We start from the raw sequence: 12,852 nt of genomic DNA on the forward strand, positions 1-12,852 counted from the left end.
GGGCTGGGAAGGGTAAAGATGGGGGATAGTTGAAGAGGTTAAGGTAAAAAACAGCATTAGGGTGAAACAGGTTTCTAAAGGTGAAGCTGCCATGTAGAAATGTATAGGACTTGGAGTTTGAAGGCACCTCTTCTGGAAAATGAAGTAGACATCCTGGCTCCAGCATGGCAGAGCTGTGTCACTGCTTAACTACATAACAAGGGATGAGTATGATTTATATATAGATATAGATGCAAAAATATTTTTTTATATATATATAAAAGTATAGTATGCACTATTGAGAGTGCACTGCATTTGGGTCCCTGTCTGTTTGATGCGTGAATCAGAGAGCACAGCGCTTGGCTGTGGAGATTTGGGGTATATATGTTAATACACAGCAAGGCCGGGGCAGAGCTGCGCTCCGGCCTTGGCACTGGACAGGGGTGCTGGAGTGTCTGGGGATGTGGAGGGAGGACAAACACCAGCAGGACAAGACCTGTCTGATAAACTGATCCCATAAAGCTGGATAACTCAGTACCAGTGTGCTCTGGGAGTGCCAGGCTTCTGCTCTTTGCAGGCTGAAGGAGGTGCAAATGGTGTGTACCATCTCTGTGAGCTGGAGCTGGGCCCCCTTGCATGGGAGAAGGGTTGAAGCTGCCCAGGGACACCTCGGAGGCTGGTGGCTGCAGGTCTCTGCTGGCATCGCAGCATTTTGTAACCTAATGGTGCCACTGCCGCTATTGCACTGAAGCTACCGAGCTCTCAGAGCAGCAGCCCTCTTCGCCTCCAGCTCTGTTCCATGTTCCTCCCCTACTCCCAGTAATGCCTCTCCTGCCCCCGGTCAGATAATGGTGAATACCAGTGGGGGTCAGACTAGGCATGGGGGCAAGGTGCACATCCACTCCTGTGCCAGGCTTGGATGCGTGGGATTTAGCTTCTGGCGTATATGATAGCGGTATGATTTATATGCTTACAGAAAACTGTCATCTTGCTGATGGTCCTTGGTAAATTGCAGACTAGAATTGTGCAAGAGCAAAGTTTTATCAGATTAAAGCTTCCATTTATGCCCGGCTAAAGCAGAGAATCTCATCCCATTTTATAAGAAACATTCAGCTTTGCAAAATAGTCCCCAAAATACATAAATCACCTGACTTGTTTTGTGTCTCTGTGGTTGAGCTTCTGTTCTGGGGACATCAGGTGCTTGGAAACTATTTTGCTACTGTATAATAATACTTAAGGTCAGTATGTTGGAGACAACTTTCTGCAGTGCTAGTGAGCCTAATCCTCCCTTCAGAGAGCTGATGGGAGCAAGATTGGGGTTGCTGTATTGCTGTAACTGGACAACGTAAAGTGAGAAAGCAAAAGCCTGTTGTTAAAACCCTAAGCTGGGGATATTCCAGCACTAAATACTGACTGTACTAGTAAATAGGTCTCAATGTATAGAACCCATCCAAACTGAAGCAGAGCTTGGATATAGACAGCTCCTATGCAGAGCACTGCATGTCGCTTACTAAATCATGAGGCTGACAAGTAAAACCGCACTCTGCATTTCAAGAAGTTTTCCAGGTACTGGATACGCCAAATACAGAGGATTAATGATATGTGTGCCTCAGCCTTGCTTTCCCCACGGTGACCTGGGGGGTTAACCCTCACCATGGGGTGTTGGATGCTGCCCCTGGCTGCGTGCTGGGGTGGCAGGGGTATCTGTGCAGAATATTGGTGAGTGATGGAGACCCCCTACTGGTCCCTCTTGTCAGATGATGGTGAGGACAAGGACAGATGTGGGTGATGGTGGCAGCGAATGGAACAGGTGAGGGGATGGCAGGTGCTTGGTGAAGGTGCAGGGAGCTCACCTCAAAGGCAGGAGGGGTGTACGACTAAAGCTGTTGGTACAGGAACTGAGAAAGGCCACTAGATCAGAAACCAAAGGAGCCAGATAGTAAAAAGCCCTGAGGAAGCAAACTGTAAGCAGGAGAAAGAAAAGAAAAGAGAAAGAAAAAAAGAGAAACGAGAACACAGTGGAGTTGAAACAGGAGCAAGGTTGTATGGGAGAGGTTTCTACCGGTCAGGCTGGTTAGTAGAATCAGGGTCTTGCACAGTCTGCAACAAAATACTATAACTGGTCTAGACCTAGACCTTTTCTCTTGTTTTCTGTTACAGTAGCCTCCCTTAGTGCTGGTTTCTGGGAGGAGACAGCTTGGTCCGCTCGCAAGGGCTCTCTGCCTCTACATGGGTTTTCCCCACTGACCCAAGCAGAGGATCTTCAGGGCAGCCGCTCAACTGCTGGGGGTTTGGGTTTTTTTACCTTGGTGGAGAGCTGGGATTTTAGCTTCTCCATCTTGCCAGATCTTCCAAGGAGATGAAAACAGTGCAGCAATACCACAAAACAATCACCACAACCTCTCTGTCTCCCAGCTTTCTGCTCCGTTATGGCAATGCAAGGACATGCTGTGCCTGCCCAGGGACACCTCTCACACAGACACCTTCCCTCCCCAGGCCACAGCAGGTTACTCTGAAAAGTGCAGGTTACCTGTGCTCCATGCAGCCGTGAGATACAGTTTGTTTCTCCATTTGAAATGGCTAGTCCTGTATAATCAATTAACAGCTCACAGCTGACAGGCTTTGCGCAGGGGAGGGCTGGGTTTCACCCCCCTGAGCATCACCGTGTCACTGGCTTCTGCAGAGCCAAAAGCAAACGCTCCTGTCTATGGGTGGCTGGGCTGAGAATGCAGCAAACCCATGGGGAGCAGGGCAAAGTCACCCAAGGGTGCCTCCTGGGCCACGTGCTGCCCAGAGCCTGCTGTGAAGGAGGGCTGCTCACCTGCCAGGCCTCCAGCTGCTGCGAGAGGTTCACCTTCTGCTGTATGGCGTCCAGCAGCTGGCTGTTGAGGGACATCATGTCGATCTTGCACTTGGCCAGCTCCACCTCCACCGCGTTCTTCCTGGGGGAAGAGAGAGAAATCGGGGCATGTGACTTTTTGTTTTTGGAAGTGTTAAACATATACTGGAGGAGAAGTCAACAATTTCTTTCATTGGCAAGTTCCCAAATCTGAAGCTGTTCATTTCTGTTGTGTTCTGGACAACCTACTCACCTGAAGAGCGGGATGGAATTGTAGACATCATTACTACAAAATCAGCAGACTTCTGGTAAGTGCACTATGAAGAATAGGAAGAGGCAGATATGCTACTGTGTAAGGTAATATAGTGTGCCTGGATAATGTGCAGGATCTGCAATTAAAAACTGAGAACTAAAATGAGGTAGAATCTACAGATAAATATTTTTTTCCTTTTCTTCTCTTTACTAATGCATAGGAAAGGAAATGGTATTTTCTACAAAACAAATGATCTGTCTCTGATGACTTGATCAATAAGTTGCAATATAAACAAACAAACAAAAAACCCTCAAAGGGTACAACTCTGCTTTTGGTTTCCAAAGACTTTGACTGAAGGAAGAAATGAAGGAAGAAAGTTTATCACCGACACACTTTTTAAGAATGACAAACTGTTAAAATTGTTTGAACTAAATACTATGCTTTTAAGTAAAGCTCCCAGTTTCAATGGGGTTGTGCTGCCACTTGGGAACGCTGCTGCATTTCTTGCCATCCATTTGGCAGCCACTGGGCCTGCAATGCCATGGCCAAGGTTGCCCCAAGCACCATGAGTGCTGCTCCTGGCTAGTGGAAAGGAGCTGTCCTCTACGAAGGAACAATTTCCAAAGCTGCCCAAGCTGGGAAATGGTGCTCACCGTGCTTTGGAGCACAAACCTTGAGTTTTCAATTAACTGCTGTGTGATGGGAAACTGAAACATGGCTTGCTGGGAACCACCTTTCCTTGCAAACATTTTCAGGAGAAATAATTGCATGTTATTAAGTGTAGCTAATTCATTGCCTCCTAATAGCTCCCTTGTGCTTCCCTGCAGAAGAGCAATTTGGGAATTTGTGTTTATATTCCAGGTAGTGGCTGCTTAACACCTCCTCTTCTAGGACCCTATTTTCCTATTGCTTCCCTTGTTGCCAACATTCAGCTTCAAGCTAAAAATTTTCCATGCCAGATGTCTGCCTCAGGCAGCGATTTTATTTCTGTTCAGAGTTAAGGCTTTTTTTCAGGAGGGCTTTAACAAAAATGACTTAACCCTTGAGGTGCGAGGTGGGAAACATATGACGAGCTGGGAGCATCCTGCTCAGTCTATGGAGAGACACTTTCTTTTCTAACAAGACGCTCTTGTCTGCTTTCACTTGCAGCTACTTTCTGGTCATTAATCACCCACCACTCACCCGTGCACACTTGTCACGTCCCTCTTTCTCTGGGCTTCTGCCGTGGCAGGACAGTCAGCCGTAAATATAAGTGCTTTGTCCCAGCAGGGTCATTAACCATCATGGAGAAGCTGTACCCTTCCACTCCTGGCTGTGGGCTTGAGCACCTTAAAGAGCCTTTTGTTGTGAAGCTCCCCATTGCTGCTTGGATATTACCAGGAGATTTATCACAGCAGCAGTGCGTTGCCATAGCCGCAGCAGAACCAGCAACCCACACGCGCTGAAAATGTCAGAACCACCCCTCTTGCACCCGGCAGTGCAGCTGGGATGCTCCTGATTTTTGCCAACAGATGGAGGTGTTACAGAGGACAGGGATGGGAATTTGGTAGCTGGCTACCCAGGCAAGAGCAGCACAGATGATTGGGTCACTTAAAAATTATAGAAGGGACTGTGCATGCTGATTTAGTTCCCCATATCTGCAGAGATGCAATGCTCTTATGCTCCAGCTCTTGCTGAGGGCTTGAGTATTAGGCATTTCCATAAGGAGATGGACTAGTGGTGTCCTGGCCCATCAGCTTATTGAAGAGATTATCAGATGTATACTTTCTACCTAGAGCACAGAGGGCGCATGTTTCTGCTCCTCTCCTTGGGGCAAAGCGTGCTCAGGGCAGTGTGGCAAGCCCAAGCACAGAGCTGGGGAAAGGGGCTATGGGGCAGCAAAACTGCACAGGTCTGCAAGAAGGATGGGGAAAATACAGTGGGAGAACTGAGAGGAAAATTAGAGAACTGCAGGACTGGAGATGCAAAAAAGACCCTGAAACAGGAAAGGAGAGTGAGTGAGCAGAGGTTAGGGAAGAAGCCCAAGCAGGCCTGTAATGGGGATGAGAAGGAAAGCAGATTTGTGTGTCTGGAAGAGCAAAAGAAGAAAAATATGGCAGACAGGGCAGACCTAGTGTTTCCATTTGATTCCCTGAAGTCTTCTCCTTGTTGCTGTGACTCAGATCAGCACTGGAAAAACCCAGCCTGGAAGCATCTTGTGCTTAGGCATTCTGTAACTGCTAGCCCAGCCTGGTTCTGGCTGTTCATGCCACTTACTTGGCAATGGCCTCATCTCGGTCCCTGATGGCCTGCAAGAGCCGTTCACTTGTCTCCTTGTCTTCAGCAGCACCTCGCAGCCGGTCCCGTTCCTCCTTCAGCGTCGTCATTTCCACGCTCAGCAGCGTGACCTGTGGGCAGAGGGAAGGCGTGAAACCCTGAGTTAGTCGGGTAAATTAACCATGAGTGGATGGAAAAATAAAAAGCCATGTGGGCCAACCTGGAGGATGAGCTTCCTTGCTTGTAAGAGAAGCTGTATCTGCTGAGAGAGGGCTGTTAGTGCTGCTGCAAACCCCCACGAAATGCGCCAGCTCGCTTTGAGATGCTGACAGCACTAGTCTGTGCAGGGTGAATCACCAGGAGGGCCTCAGTAATGTGCAGCAACAGCACCAAAAGCTGCACAGCTGTGTGGGGCAGGACCTGCCTGCGACTTTGCTGTCCCAATGGCTTGAAAACCACTATGGCATCAGTGCTGAAATATTGCCCCTCTCCAGGGGGTTTGTGCTGCACGTGCAACCTCTGAGTCTGCCTGTTGTATTCTGACCTTTCCAGGTTTAAATTATTGCAAACACCATTTAGCAGCAAATAAGATTTTCTGGAGAGAGGGCCATTGTGTCTCGTGAAGTAGTCTGAAGCTGAAGACAAAGGATGTAAAAACTCCCTTCAATGCCATGGAAGGTGTTACTGGCACATCTTACAACTTTAATTAGACTTTAAAATATGTGCAGAGTCTTAAATAGTCTGAGAAATGATGTATCGTTTTGGTCCTGTACAGAGTGAGTTAATAGGGTGTGAAATCACGCAAGGATTACATTAGCACAGCTTTGCAATATTTCATACACGTTTAATTTCTTTGTCTAGGGCACACACATGCTCTGTTACGCTACTCTACCACCTGGAAACCCTTCCAGCGTTTGACCCACCTCCTTTCTCTAAATACAGCTCAGTAGCACTTTAAGCCTCAAAGAAATCTTTAAATAGAGGGCAGACACTCAAAAAGGGCTCATCACATCAGCGGCGTGGGAGGATCTTCCGTTAGCGCAGCGCGGCTGGGTCGGCGGGTGCGAACGTGCCCTGTCTGTGTGCAGAAGTTCCTCGCTGTGTGCTGGGGCTGCCAGAGAATCGGGGGGCTCTGCCCGAGCTGTGTCCCCCACAGCCCAGCATGGGATGCACCTCGGAATGATGAGGTGATGGAGAGCAGTGGTGGGAGCTCTGGGAAAGGTGCTGAGCACTTCTGCTGACATCCCAGGGGACAGTGGATCAAGAGGCCCCCAGAAAACTGTGTTTGGGGATAGGTTTGGGGTTTTAGCTGTTTTTGTCTGTGTTTCAGGTAAGAAAGAGATGCCACAAAGGGAGGAAACAGACCAGGCAGGAGGTATGAAATCACTTTCCAGTGTAGTCAGAGGCAGGGGTGATTCCAACATACAGGTGGTCGCTCAAAATCTGTGAATAAGCCTCTAGTGGTCTCTGTCAGCATAGCCAAGTCACAGTGATCAAGCTCTTGTGTCTCCTCCATCTCAGATGTGTTTAAGGGCAAGAGGCACCTGGGGATGGTGCGCAGGACTACGGCAGCATGGCCAGAGGAAAGTCTGGGCTCATGTCTCGCTGGGGGCAGAAGTCTGGACGCTCAAAGGTGTCCCTTGTGGTGGCCACCTCGCTGAAAGGAGCAGTCCTTAAGGAGGGATGGGTGCCAGGGCTGCTCCCTCACTGCAATCTGCCTCTAATCAGCTGCTTTGTCAACAAGACTGTTTCTCATCTCGAACACACGCAGCCATCACTGCCAGGGGTATTTAATGATGCTCTCGCTCTTTTTTTTCTTTGGCATCATGGTCAGAGGGCCCATAGCCCTACATCAGGCCATCAGACCCCAAGTTGTGCTGACTTTCTGAACAGGCATGTGTTTTCTTTTTTCTTCTTGAAAGAGTATGGCAAAAAAGCGATACAGCACTGCTGGCAAGACCAGCCAAGAGTGTTAATCCCATTCCCTGCTCCAATGCAGTTGGTGCTGCACAAGCAGCTGTGTCGAATGCTCCTTTTGCAGCAGCCTCCAGACCCCTCCAGTGTTTGGAGACTTGTCCTGTAGAAATAAGGATCACAAAGCATCTCCCTGCCTGCTTGTCTCCATTTGCTGATTTTGGCATAGGATCTCAGACACAGATGATGCTATTTTCAGTGCAGATGCAGTGTGATTTTGTGCTTTGGTTTTGCTGTTGGTTTCAGGGTTGGATCGTTTGTTGCTGTTGACATTGTCTGTTCACCCTGGGGTGTTGCCTGGTGCCAGGTTTGCCATGATTAAGATTTTCTGGGTGTGCATTTAGGAGAGATTTGTGATGGTGCTGTGGAAGGAGGTGAACCTTGTACCATGTACAGCAGAGCAGCACTGTTTTGTCCATCCAGTGGTTGCATATACCTCTTATGAGGGCTTAGTGCAAGAAAGATGGATCAGACTGGATACCTCTGAGTTTCCACTACCCCATATCAAGCAGCCTTGTACTTTGGGGTTTTCTGCTGAGAAGAATTTAAGTGAAACAGGTTGGCTGAAAAGCAGACTGGGGGAAAGGTTTAAAGCTTGTCTGCTTGAGATGATGTCTGGGATGGGCCTCAGATAACTTGCCAAAAACTCTGGTCCTAAATGCATGAAGCTTCTGCAACTGGGTCTAACAGAGACTCCCTCATCCATCCACAACTGGCTCAAATGTTCCTGGGTTATTTATCACCTTGATCTGTTCCACAGAACGTATGTATTGGTGGATGAATGCTGGTGTTACAAGACCACATGCAAAGTGTAGGAATTGCTAACCTGGCTGTGCAGTCGCTGCAGCTCCTCCAAACTCTGCCTCAGTTTCCCCCGTTCTCCCTCCATTAATTCCCTCAGGGCTCGCGAATCCTCACTTGTTCGCCTGATCTGTTCCTCTAAGGTGTCATCGTCACTTCGTCGAGAGCTCTGAGAGCGGGAGAGAAATCTCTTGCTCAGATTTCACTTTAAAAAAGGCAATTGCATTCATTTGATACAGATTTGGAATGGAGGATACTAAACAAGGATGAAGAAAGTGTGAATGTGACTTTGGTAGAGTTTCAGTTTTGTTGTCATATACCTCTGCAGTGGAAACGTGCTGAGCCAAGGGTAGCGTTTCTACACACGATAAAAAGAGCATGCAGACATGTTTTCACCTTAGCATAAACCAAATTTACAGAGGCCTACTGATCACTTGGAAACATATGGCTCTGTGTTTGTAGACCATTTGCAGGACTCCCTATTTTTTATTTAACAAATACAAATTCTTCTCTATGCTCAGCCTTCTTACCAGCTGCTACAGGTACCGAAATGAGAAGGGTGAGTACTCCCATGCAGGTCTGCCCTTGCAGGGTCTGCACTATCTTCTTCACCACGTCATCGCAAATAAGACACATTGGCAATGCAAATAGCTTGTGGGTGATGGATTGGGCCTGAATTGAGCCATTGCAAAAAGTGGGGTGTTTTCCTGTAGTTCTGCACTCCTGTGGGTGCTGAGTGGTCCTCCACGCCATCCCTTCCTCCCCAGCAGCCCCAGGGCCATACCCTGCAGTCACCATCGTGTGTCAGCAAAACCCTTCACCCATCAATGGATTTGAGTCTGGCAGCTCTTGCCAAGACATTTGCACTCAGTGTCAATCTGCAGGGACAGAACCTACCCATATTTGGATTACAATGTTTTTGTGATACTATTGCTAATAAAGCAAGGTTAGAAAAATCATAAGAGAAATAACTGAACTGTGATGTATAAGACAATTTGCAATATTTCCATGTTGAAACTCCAACTTACCACAAATCTCAAAGAAAGCCTACTTTCATTAATTTTCCAGAATGACTCCCAGATCAATGACAGTTGCTTATAGTGGTCTGACCACTGTGAGCTGAAACCCCGTGTGCTGGCTTAGTGCTTGGCTGAGCATTTGAGACACACAGAGCAGGCTGTGCCCCATGACAGCCAATCTCTATGGGTCACAGAGGTTTTCTCTGAGACCAGCGGCTTCAGGATCCAGCAGGAACCTGCAGCAACCTCCGTCACCTGGGCAAGGGGACACGCACAAGCCAAGGTCTCCCTGTGCCGTCAACTTACCGTGGAGTCTGCCCCATCCAGCACATTTTGTATCAGTCTTTTCAGCTCGCTGAGAGCTGCCCGTAGGCTGCCGGCTGGGACGTCTTTGGCTGATGAGGTTTCTGAAGACTCATCCATGGAGGAGTCTGTAGAGACTGCTGAGTCTGCGCTGTCGTTTCCTCTGAGGTGGGAGCAGAGATATCGCACTTGGCAATAAGCTTCCCAGAGCTGCAGCCTCAGCTGGAATGAGAGAGCCTGGCATTAGCCTTGGAACATCAAGACCATGGAGATCCTTTTTCACAGTGAAGTGGGGCATGTGATCACCCAACCTCACAAATCTTTGTCTTGCTTGCTATGTTAGTTTTGAAATGGATATAGAGATTTACTTTCATATGGTCAGAAGGGTGTTGATACCAGATCTGGGACAACAACTCCAATTTTCTGGCTTTTGGTTCCGCTCCAAATGCAGACCAAATGCATTAAACTATCTCTCTCTCTCTGGGGCTGGCCACGGAGGTCCACAGGCTTTCCCAGGGGCTGGAGGGCAAATACCTGTTCTCGTTCTTGTTCCAGCTCCTCTGCCTCCATGCTCTGCTCTATCTCGGATAGCAGGGACGTGCTGGTCGTGTTGAAATTTTGGAGACTTTTCTCCTCACTGAGCTCTTCTACTTTCCCCTGCAGCTGTCGGTAGGACAGCCGCACCTCCTGGAGCTCCAGCTGGCTTTGGTGCAGCTTGCAAAGAAAGTCAAGGAATTCGTCAAGGAAGCAGGAAAAAAAATATTAGTGGAGGTGATACAGACTGGATGAATCTCTTGGCTTGTGACGTAGCTGAGAGGGAGGAATGGGTGTCACGAAAGAGGGTTCCCAGCCAGGAGGGACGTACTCTTGGCCCATATTGCTATTTATTGGAGCTTAGTAATCTCCAAGCATCACTGGACACTGTTTAGACTCCAGAAAGATAAAAATAGCAGGTTAATCAGCACCAAATGAGGAACATTGTGAAGATCTTGGGACTGATTATCTTCCTGGTCAATTTACCCCAAACCATGTCTTTTACTCCATTTCCCCCTTCTTCCCTGTCCTGTTGCTGCCTCCTCACCTGCAGGTCCTTGTCATGGCTTTGTCTCTCCAGGATGAGGACTCGGTCCTGCAGCTCCTCCACGGTTCCCTGGAGCAGGTCATTCTCCTCCATCATGGCACTAAGGCGATGCTCCAGCTCCCGCTTTCTGTCCGTCAGCATTTTGATCTGCAGAAGAAAGTGAGGCGGTGTCGGACCCTGCACTTTCCAAGGAGCAGAGAGGAGGCAAATCACGTTCCCAAGAGATGAAAGAGCAAAAAGCAAGAGTATGCATGGAGGTATTCTGTACCTGTATGAAAGGTACTGTATGTATGTGTGTAGTTTAAAGCTTAGGAAGGCTCTGAAAGGAACCTCCTCTTTCCCCAGGCTGCATGGGCAGCTCCAAAGGGGCTGGGTGTGCACTGCTAGGAAGCCAGGGAGAAGGCAGAAATGTCCACATGGATTAAGTGGAGACCAGCCCTGCCCACCCCTTGTACCTTAAAATTTACGAGACTGGGCAAAACTAGTTACTTCTCCTGGTTGGTACCCATGTGAGCATGGTAATATTTTCTCCTGTACGGGTGCTGGAAACCACGGGGTGAGTCGGAGGGATCCTGCCACAGCACCGCCCATCTGCTGATCTTAATTGCTGCATGCTCACCAGGGATTTTTCTGTCTTTTTACTTGTGAAGACTCCTTTCTGTGCCATGTTTATTTTTAGTTTCCCTTTAAAATTGGTTCATTTCTTTTAATTGTCAAGGGCAGTAATTCCAGGTGAAGAGGGACAATGTGCCAAGCAAAACCTCTCAGTTAGCTGGGGACAGTGCAGAATTAATCAGCACTAGCCAAGGTCACTTTTTGTTTAACCAAGAAAATGAAGCCTTTTCCCAGACCAGTACACACAGGTCCTCTGGGGACTGGGTATGCTATTTACCAGTCCAGTATAACCCTAAATATTCCCTATGGCCTCCTTTCAATTCATGGATCATAGACACTTCCCACTACTTTCTTGGCTTTTTTGAGACCTTTTCTCTTTTGCTACTTTCCAAGTTGCTGGAAAGATTTGGCTGCATGAAGAAATATTAGCAAAGTGTGTGGACTTGCTATTTCTGCAGGGTAAGGGTTGTTGTAGGTATCAGAAAGCTGTTCTTAGGTGACTAATGGTTTCTGAGATGTCTCTTCCCACCACCATCATGATTTGCGCGGGTTGGAGAAAAAAGAGTGTGAGAAAAATAAGAGGTATAACACAGAGATTGTATTCAGAGTTCATATTTGGTATCCAAACTGGTAATGAACACCCTGTGAATGACCATCTAACAGAAAAAAACATTGCTCTGCTGTGGGCCCTGGGCCATGGGAAGGACACAGGGCGAAAAGGATTTGGAAAGCAAGAGGCAGGAAGGGGGTGAGAAGGCAAGGTGAGGCGTGCATGGTGACGGGCATGCATGATGACAGCGATGCACACGCTGGCAAACCCTTTCCGAGCATCCATACTTACTTCAAGGACCTGCTGCTCCACACCAAGGGGAGGGGAAGAAAAGGCGAGGGACCAGCAGGGAGCAGGTGGGAGTGGAAAAAAGAAGAAATTGAGAGATTTTAGGAAAAGCTCTTCCAGACAGCTTATAAATAAAAAAAGTGGTAGGATAATAGAGTTGGACACCTTCTACCCCTCTAGTTCCTGCATATGTGGTCTCTCAGTGACCCTCATCAGGGAAGGGAAGAGGAAGGGAGGTAATATCATTCCTGTTAATAGACCAGAGCTAAAACAGGCAGGGGCTCCTTGCCTTCCCACGTGCAGGGCTCAGAAGCAGGAGAGGATTGCTGCTTTCTTTGCAAGCATGACAAACGGAAAAAAAAAACAAACCAACCTTGCAGACCTTCCCACCATGCCCCAGAGTTTAACCTGTACTGGGCAGCAGTCCTGCAAGAGCACAGCCATGTTTTAGCTCCTGGAAGATCCTCATCCATTCATTTTGCAGGTGTGCTTGTGACTGAGGTTGAAGCTGGCGATGTCACCCCAGCCAGCCCTGGGTTGCAGCAAAAATTCTTGCTGCGGGAGTCCTTTGCCCCACAGCTGCCATCCTGGCTGCCTTTTAAAGGAGCAAGGCTGAGCGCAGGAGACTCACCTCAGCCTGGAGACTCTCGAGCCGCACGATGTGTTGGCTGCTGGAGGAATGTTTCTCCCGAAAGTCCTCCCGGAGGGTGTGGACCTGCAGGGAGAGCTGCCGCTCCACCTCCGACGCCTGCAAGGAGACACCAGCTGGCGTTACCCCAGGGGGTCGTTCCATGGAATGAAAGCAGTTCTCTCCTCCCACCCATGGGAAGATCTGCCCCAAAATGACTTTTGTGCAAGCCCTAGTTTTGGCAGAAACTCTGGAGCCTGCAGAGT

The 12,852-nt window shown here is 48.4% G+C and overlaps 1 protein-coding gene across 3 annotated transcripts in view; it reads right to left on the minus strand.

Moving 5' to 3' along the window:
• The window catches only part of BICDL1 (BICD family like cargo adaptor 1), a 49,363-nt gene that overhangs the window by 5,496 nt on the left and 31,015 nt on the right, over nucleotides 1–12,852 (minus strand). The window contains exons 3-10 of one of the 3 annotated variants that reach the window (XR_010466800.1): nucleotides 12,590–12,706; nucleotides 10,506–10,652; nucleotides 9,959–10,138; nucleotides 9,428–9,646; nucleotides 8,128–8,271; nucleotides 5,328–5,458; nucleotides 2,801–2,921; nucleotides 1,833–1,941 (exon numbers count right to left, since the gene is read on the minus strand). Coding sequence is in view for 2 of the 3 variants with exons in the window: in XM_021280363.2 (XP_021136038.2) it covers nucleotides 2,801–2,921; nucleotides 5,328–5,458; nucleotides 8,128–8,271; nucleotides 9,428–9,646; nucleotides 9,959–10,138; nucleotides 10,506–10,652; nucleotides 12,590–12,706 (1,059 nt within the window). In the remaining variant the exon portion in view is untranslated. The remainder of the gene's footprint in view (nucleotides 1–1,832; nucleotides 1,942–2,800; nucleotides 2,922–5,327; nucleotides 5,459–8,127; nucleotides 8,272–9,427; nucleotides 9,647–9,958; nucleotides 10,139–10,505; nucleotides 10,653–12,589; nucleotides 12,707–12,852) is intronic. The other 2 variants (XM_021280363.2, XM_065033781.1) reach the window with 2 other exon arrangements.

Source organism: Columba livia, chromosome 17 (assembly GCF_036013475.1).
Source record: "Columba livia isolate bColLiv1 breed racing homer chromosome 17, bColLiv1.pat.W.v2, whole genome shotgun sequence".
NCBI classification, from domain to species: domain Eukaryota; kingdom Metazoa; phylum Chordata; class Aves; order Columbiformes; family Columbidae; genus Columba; species Columba livia.